We start from the raw sequence: 8,468 nt of genomic DNA on the forward strand, positions 1-8,468 counted from the left end.
ATATACTAGTCAATGATCTAGCTGAGTTACTAGGTAACAGAGGGCAATCAACCAAGTGTGTGGAAGTCTGGAAACCAAAGAGATCTTGCGAAGAAATCTGGCTTTTTGAAGTGCCACCTTCTTTCCCAAAATACTTCAGCCCAAGAAACTGCTGCAAAAGAATATAACTGAAAGGATAGAAGATTATTTAGGAAAAAATTCTATCAGGAGGCTTAGCTTCATTAAGAATTTTCCAAATTCACATCTCTACTAAAAAACCCAAACCACTAGAGTAGGCCAACCCGCTCTACTGGACCCCTGAAATGTACCAAGCAGTGAATCTGACCAAAACTCCCACCAGGAGCTGCCATTTTTTCTGCAAAGTAATTATTCACAAGCACTGTTGCTTCTGGTTGATGCTTTTTAAAAAATCAGGTAAAGTCTGTTTTCTCCCCCCATGTTCTTTGCTCACATCCCTAACTAAAACAAAAAGGAATCGTCTCCACCCAGATTTGAGATTTCTGACCAAAGCCATTCGCCTAGACGGCCCTCTTTCTCCTTAACAGACTTCTCCAGTCCCCTTATCTCCCGCCCTGTCCCTGTCCCTCTACACAGCACCCTAAGTATTGCTCCAATCCCTTTCTCCAGTCTAGCTTTCCCTCATTTCTGACTTAACAGCTGACCAGTACTCTGCTTACCCAGACTTGGTCCCAGCTTCATCCTCCAACTCCAGTCCCATCACTGCCTAGCCCCTCCTCAGCTTTGACTCCTGCCCTGGCCTCTTATCTCTAACCTCTCTCAGTCTAATCCCCGTGGCTTTAATATCTAACCTTATCAACGACGCCCCCCCCCAGACTTTATTGCAGCTGAGCCCCTTCCCCACTTCCTATCAATTCTTGTCATTCCTGACCTCTGCCCAGTCCCTCTTCATTTTAGACCCTGACCAATCTCCTCTCTTTCTGGTCCTTGGCTAAAACCCAAACCCCATTCCTAACCTCATTCCTGACCCTAGCAAAGCCGCTACTCTGGCTGGCCCATCCCACTTTTTCTCTGACTGAACCTGGTGCCTCCCCACTCCTTCACTGAAACCCTGGGCCGCGAAATCTCGGGCCCTCGCCTAATCTCCTAGGACCCCATTTCTCACCCCCTGATACAAGCGTCCTCCCCATCACACACTCCAGGTCAATGTGTCTGGCTCTCCCCACCTCGGATGCCAGCCTTGGGCCCTTCTCCCCATCCCCGACCCGGGCCTGCCCCGTTAGTGAGCTCAGCTCAAAGCCCAGAGACCCCCTACTCACGCTGCCGCGCAGCCCTGTCCTGCAGCCCTTATTCCCATTCAGCCCCTCCCCATGGGCCCTTCTCCCCACTTGACCCCAGTCCGGTGACTTCCATCCCGACGAGCCCGGTGTTCCATTTCCCCTCTCTCCGTGCCTCCCCCGTCTCACAAGCCCTCCGCACTCCAAGCCCAGTGGGGTGTGTCCCCTCCCCAGGGAACTCCAGCCCGCTGGCCTCTCCCGCGGGGGTCATGGGTCGCCCCTCCTCACCTCGGCGTCCACCACCTCGTGGTAGGCGGGCGGGGGGTCGAAGCCGCCGCCGCCTCCGGTGCTGCTGCCGCGGGAAGGGCCTCCGCCGCCGCCGTCACCGCCGCCGTCGCCCCGCGAGACCCCGCCGGGCCCGGGGCTGGGGCCGCCGCCGCTGTCCATGGGCTCGTAGCCGCCGTAGTCGAGGCCCGGCCGCTCGTTGGTAAGCAGCGCCACGGCCTCGTTGATGTCGTTCTTGGCCAGGCGCAGGGCCTTGCGGATGGTGGCAGGGTCCGAGAAGCCCATGCACAGCAGCGTGGTCATGTGCTGCTCCTCCTCCGATTCCATGGCTCGGGCCTCCGGGCCGCGCCAGCCGGCGGGCTGCGAAGCTGGGGGTCCGGGGCCTGGCGGGCCGCGCGGCGCTGCCTCCGCGCCGTCCCCGCGCCCGGGCGGGCCCCTGCACTCCTGCGCTGCGCGCTCCGCGGCCGCCGGGCCAGGGTGGGCGCGGGGGTGGGCGCCCCGAGCCGACCGACGGCGGTGGAGGGCTCAGGCGCTGCGGCGGCCCGGCCCAGCCCTGCGCGCCGCCATGTTGGCCTCCTCCTCCGCCTCCGCCTCCTCCGGCCCGCGGGGCCGTGCCTCCGCTCCCGGAAGCCGCACGAGAGGCCGCGGGGCCCGCCGGTCACGGGTGAGGGTTGGGGGGTGATTTTTCTTTCTTTCCTTCTTTCTTTTTTTAATAGAGGCGGTAAGGAAGGGGCTGCGCCGCGGAGCGTCTCTACGGTGAAAGGGACGCCGTAAGGGCCAGGCGGAGGCGAGGGAGGGTTCTTCGCCGTCGCCGCGGCCGCCCGCCCATTCCTCCAGCAACAGGTTCCCGCGGGAGGGGCGGGAGCAAAGTGCAACGCGCTGCGCGGAACGTCGCCGAAGTACCCGAGCTGGCGATCCTGCCGGGCGCTGACGGCGGTTCCCCCCGAACCTCGCCGGAGTCCCCGCCGGACTCCAGCTCCCGGACTTGCTCGCCCCGGCGCGGCCCGGACTGCGCCCCAGCCTAAACGCAGTGCGCTCGGCGGCTACTGTAACCCACCCCACACCTGGCCTGACTTGCACCACGGTCCTGAAGGAAATCCTCCAGCCACGCTGCCTGACATACCCTTCAGCACCCACTTAAATTCATGCCCAAAGCAGGCAAACCAACCCACCCGGGCTGAAATGCACCCCCCACATACTCTTGACCTAAATCCCTCCAACTTTCGCTGAAATCACCCTAAACTGGCTGAAGTGAATTCCCAGCCCTCCTTGAATTTTCCTTCCAGCATTGACTGACCACCACCTACCCCCAGCCAACCCGACTGGACTCTATCAAACTCATGCAAAAATCCCCTGAGAGTCCGAAACATATTTTTACAACCGGAACTCCAAATCCCAGTGCTGTCTGTGAAAACCTCCAAAAACTCCTGACTGCATCACCCTTTTTCAGCCTCTGACTCATTCGAACACCTTGGACCTCTGCTTCCCTCCTGATGCTCATCCACCCACCCACATTCTACTGCACCCTTTGGCTCAGGGTTCCGTCTTTGTTCTGCCTCTTGAGGGAGGACTGCCCTCCCTCTTTTTTATGCCCTTTGGGGGAAGGGACCGCACCCCTGTTGGTTTCCCCCTTTGAGCATTCCTCTTCCCCTTCAAAGGCCTGCTTTCTTTGCTTTCTCTTTCTACTTTTAGCATTAGCGCGCAGGGGCCGTATCTTTAGTCCACTGACTACCATCTAAGCCCTGGTCCTTGGTATTTCCCGCCTTCAATTTCCTTTTATTCTTGCTTCTCCCAAGTTCTTTCCCCACCCTCTCCCAAGATCCTGATGCTTTTTCCATATCTCACTTCATCTCCTATTACCCTTACCCTGGTTTCTTCCTGAACCTTGAAGTCCACCATCTAACCTTTCTCATACCGTCAAATCCCTCCTGTTGCCAACCGGGCACTCACTAAAATCCCCCTTTACCCCAAATCTTAAATTAAGGACAGTACCCAGAAATTTCCTCTGCACTTTCTCTATTAGCATCCTTTTCCCTGGACCATGAGCCCTTCTTGTCTAGTACTTGCTACATACATTTATAAACACCAGCATTTGATTTACAGGGTGAATTTATCACTGCTGTTTACATTTAAATGAAGTAACTGTATTTGTTGTATTGATTAAAGACCAGATTATAGACCAAAGACTAGGACTAATATGCAAAGGAAGTAAAGTCTCGTAATTTGTTAATGAAAATAACAAAACTCTTCTCTTCTTACATTTCTGAACAACAACAAAAAAGAACCTGCTAAGGAAGAATGCCTATAATTGGATCAGGTCACAATGTGTATATTAAAATAAAATTTTATTAAGTGTTATCCACTTCTAGGTACTCAATGACATTTTAGATATTTATCTGTGGCATATGAAGAACAAAAGTAATCTAAATCAACCCAAGCAATCTGTCATAGAGTACCTGCCAAGGTATTTAATTTTTTCAACAAATATGTTCTTAGTATTTGTCAGGTGCCAGGTACTGTTCTTGGCACTGGTGATGCAACTCTAAACAAAGTAGACAAAATTTGATGATGGCAAAGTGATGACATTCAATTTTGCGCTGTGTTTAAAGAGTTAATTCAGTGACCAAATTAAGAAATTAGTTATAAGGGAAGAGAAAGTAGCAGATAGAGAAAAAATTGTTTGCCACTGAAATTCAAAATAGAACTCAAGAGGTAATGAGACGGGGCCGACCGATTCAGATGGCACATAAAAAGACTCATCAACAGTGGCAGGTTTATAGAACGTGACAGAGGAAACTGTGCTGAGCTGAGAAGAGGAAGCAGAGAAAAACAAAGTCTGTGATAAAAACTGGAAAGGAGCCACAGAACGCTACACAAAAAAAGGAAGGCCATTTTTGAACCAGATCCTGGAGTGACTGAAAAGCCAAAGTGTCATTTGAGGATGTGAGTAGTATAATCACACTTTTTTGCATGTAAGAAAGCAAGTGAGCACTTTAAACTCTGTTGAATTGGGATAGCAGGAGAGGGGACTGTGGTATGAATATTCATACCTTCACTTACATTTTTATTTGTATTGCAGTAGAATCTTGAAAATGTTAAAGGACCCCCCCAAAATAAATATTTATTTCACATTTATCCTTATTTAGAAGCTTTTAGAAGAAAAAGAAATAGCTTGGTCTAGAAGAGATGTATAATGGACTGTCTTTTTTTTTATCTATTAAGTTTTTATTTTTTTAACATCTTTATCAGAGTATAATTGCTTTACAATGGTGTGTTAGTTTCTGCTTTATAACAAAGTGAATCAGCTATACATATACATATATCCCCATATCTCCTCCCTCTTGCGTCTCCCTTTCACCCTCTCTATCCCACTCCTCTAGGTGGTCACAAAGCACTGAGCTGACCTCCCTGTGCTCTGCAGCTGCTTCCCACTAGCTACCTATTTTACATTTGGCTGAATATATAAGTCCATGCCACTCTCTCACTTTGTCCCAGCTTACCCCTCCCCCTCCCTGTGTCCTCAAGTCCATTCTCTACATCTGCATCTTTATTCCTCTCCTGCCCCTAGGTTCTTCATAACCATTTTTTCTTTTCTTTTAGATTCCATATATATGTGTTAGCATACAGTATTTGCTTTTCTCTTTCTGACTTACTTTCTAGGTCCATCCACCTCACTACAAATAACTCAATTTCGTTTCTTTTTATGGCTGAGTAATATTGCATTGTATATATGTGCCACATCTTCTTTATCCATTCATCTGTCAATGGACACTTAGGTTGCTTCCATGTCCTGGCTATTGTAAATAGTGCTGCAATGAACATTGGGGTGCATGACTCTTTTTGAATTACGGTTTTCTCAGGGTATATGCCCAGTAGTGGGATTGCTGGGTCATATGGTAGTTCTATTTTTAGTTTTATAAGGAACCTCCATACTGTTCTCCATAGTGGCTGTATCAATTTACGTTCCCACCAACAGTGCAAAAGGGTTCCCTTTTCTCCACACCCTCTCCAGCATTTATTGTTTCTAGATTTTTTGATGATGGCCATTCTGACTGGTGTGAGGTGATACCTCATTGTAGTTTTGATTTGCATTTCTCTAATGATTGGTGATGTTGAGCATCATGTGTTTGTTGGCAGTCTGTATATCTTCTTTGGAGAAATGTCTATTTAGATCTTCTGCCCATTTTTGGATTGAGTTGTTTGTGTTTTTGATATTGTGCTGCATGAGCTGCTTGTAAATTTTGGAGATTAGTTAATGGACTGTCTTGAAGATAAGATATGAGGGGTTTCTAATAATAATTAATAAGTAATTTAAAAAACATTTATTAAGTGTCTATTTTGAGGCAGGCTGAGGACTAGGGAGACAACTGTGAGCAAAACATGCATAGTTTCTGCCCCTTTAGAACTTTAAAGGCTTTAAAGGGAGATAGAAAAAGAAGCAGTAATCAAAAAGTGTGATAGGTGCTTTGACAGGGGAATTTCAGGAAGTAAGGAGCAAATTTCTTGACTCCTATGGGCATAAATTACCAAATCTAGGAAATCTGGAAAGTTTTCCAAAGTAAGTGTTAAACAATAATATGATGGGGCTTCCCTGGTGGCGCAGTGGTTGAAAGTCTGCCTGCCGATGCAGGGGACAGGGGTTCGTGCCCCGGTCTGGGAAGATCCCACATGCCGCGGAGTGGCTGGGCCCGTGAGCCATGGCCGCTGAGCCTGCGCATCACAACAGTGAGAGGCCCGCGTACTGAAAAAAAAAAAAAAAAAAAATGTCAGTGGAGTGTGGCTGGAGTGCAGAGTTCTAGAGAGGTAGCAATGAGAAAGGAATCTAGAAACCTAGACAGACACCAGATCTGAGAGGGCCTTTTAAACTTTGAACTTTATTCTGAAGGAATGGGAAACCACTGAGTCTTTTGTATAGAGGATAGAGGTGATGGATGTTATTTAAATTTTAAAAAGATCAACCTAACTGCAGTGTAGAGAATGGTATGGAAGAGAAGAAGAGTGAAAGTAGAGAATCCATTTAGGAGACAAGATCTGTTAGCCTTCCTAGGTAACCTTTGAAATGAAAGAGTTGAGTTGTTTTCTTATCCAATCTACAATATTTGTCTTTTTGTTCTTGGTTTCTGGCAGTTTAACTGTGATATGTCTATGGATGGTTTTATTTGTACTTGTTTTCAATGGAGTTTGCAGAGATTCTTGAATATGTGGCTTGAGATCTTTCACAGCTTGGAAGATTCTTGGCTATTGCTTCTTTATATTACTTCTGTTTCATTCTCTCTCTCCTCCTGCGACTTCAATTAAATAAATGTGAGGCTCTTTTCACTGAACCATTTCTGTCTCCTATGCTTGTTTTTATATTTTTTATTCTTTTGTCTCTGTGCTTCAGTCTAGATTTTTTTTTTCTGTCCTTTCCTCTGGTTCACACATTCTCTCTTCAGCTACATCTTATCTGCTAAGTCTATCTATTGAGTTCTTAATTTTCAGTTATTGTATGTTTAAATTCATAATTCACTTTAATTCTTATGCCTTTCACATTTTTCTGAAATTCTTTATCTTAATTTCTTTAACATATTAATTACAGCTGTTTTATAGTCAGTGTCTGATAGCTCCCATATCTGCACTTCTGTGGGTCCATTTCTATTGTCTGATTTTTCTCTTGATTACCAATCAATTCTTATGTTTTTGTAAGCATAATTAAAATCTTTTTTCTGGGCATTAAATTTTATAGATTATATATTGTTTAAAAACTACATAGATGACCTTAGGTTCTAGATGATGTTATCTTCCTTACAAGTGGATTTACTTTATCTTCTGGCAGGTAACTGGGAGTAGGAATGATAAACAAAGTAATCTAATAAAGAATTAAGTTTTTTTGGAAGCCAGACATCAATCTTTGTGAGGGCTGGTTTACTTTTGGACCACCTTTACTCCTAGCATACTTTAGGGTTCCCAGCTGTTTTGGTTATATATTGTTGTATCTCAAAACACCACAACACTTGTGGCTTTAAACATCAATGACTAATCATTTCTCATAATTCTCTGAGTTGACTGGATTGTTCTTCTGCTCCATTTGGTGTTGGCTGGGATCACTCATAAAGTTCCATTCACCTGAGAGCTTGGCTGGGGCATTTTTTTGCTCTTCCACATGACCCCTCCCTCCATATTATGTCCCATCCTTCAGGGCTTCTCCACATGGCCTATTTCTCCATTGGGATAACCTGGACTTCCTTATGCTGGGTTCTAAGAGGGAGAATTTCAAAAATGAGAACCCTAGTGAGCAAGTGCTTATCACATCTATGTTTGTGTCACTTTTCCTGATGTACTATTGATGAAGACAAATCACGTGACCAAGCCCAGAGCCAATGTGAAGAGACCCACCCCAAGGCGTAAATATTGGAAGGTGTGTTTCATTGCAGGAGCCACCAGTGTAACAGATTACCATACTAAATGAAAGCCTGGGATGTTTATCCAAGCCCTTCCTCTTTAGTGGCCCTTGATCTCCAATTTTTGTCATCTCAGTTCTGTAAGACTGCCCAAAGCTCTCCTCAGCTTCTCAGCTTCTTGATTGATGATTAAGAATCAGCAAATGCATGAAAGGGAAAAGCAGTGCCGAATGATGGGCTCACTCATCACGTTCACCTCTCTGAACTTCCTTTCTCTTTGGGATTTGGCCCTTCAAGTTCTCACTTGGAAACTTCCCAGTGCCTTTAAATAGATATTTTTTCTATTCTGCCTGACTTGTCTGGTTGTTCTCAGTAAGAGGGATGGTCTTAAATAAGCAGATCTTTCATTGATGGGAGCAGAAATCCCATAGAATGAAAGAAGATGGATAAAAGTACTTCAAGGTAGGGAGTAAAAGGAGCAGACCCTGACAGAGAAGGAGATTTTCCAAGACTAGGAAGAGGTTAGTATTTTGTATATTCCATGAGGAGGAAGAGCCTTGCCCTGTTG

At 46.5% G+C, this 8,468-nt stretch overlaps 1 protein-coding gene across 6 annotated transcripts in view; it reads right to left on the reverse strand.

Moving 5' to 3' along the window:
• USP24 (ubiquitin specific peptidase 24) overlaps window positions 1-1,979 on the reverse strand; it is a 149,993-nt gene extending 148,014 nt beyond the window's left edge. For all 6 annotated transcript variants that reach the window (XM_067726298.1, XM_067726300.1, XM_067726299.1 and 3 more), the window contains exon 1: window positions 1,524-1,979. In XM_067726298.1, the coding sequence (XP_067582399.1) occupies window positions 1,524-1,847 (324 nt within the window). In that variant the 5' untranslated portion in view covers window positions 1,848-1,979. The remainder of the gene's footprint in view (window positions 1-1,523) is intronic.
• Between the last annotated feature and the right edge of the window lie 6,489 nt (window positions 1,980-8,468).

The sequence above is a fragment of the Pseudorca crassidens genome, chromosome 2 (assembly GCF_039906515.1).
Source record: "Pseudorca crassidens isolate mPseCra1 chromosome 2, mPseCra1.hap1, whole genome shotgun sequence".
In the NCBI taxonomy this organism is placed as follows: domain Eukaryota; kingdom Metazoa; phylum Chordata; class Mammalia; order Artiodactyla; family Delphinidae; genus Pseudorca; species Pseudorca crassidens.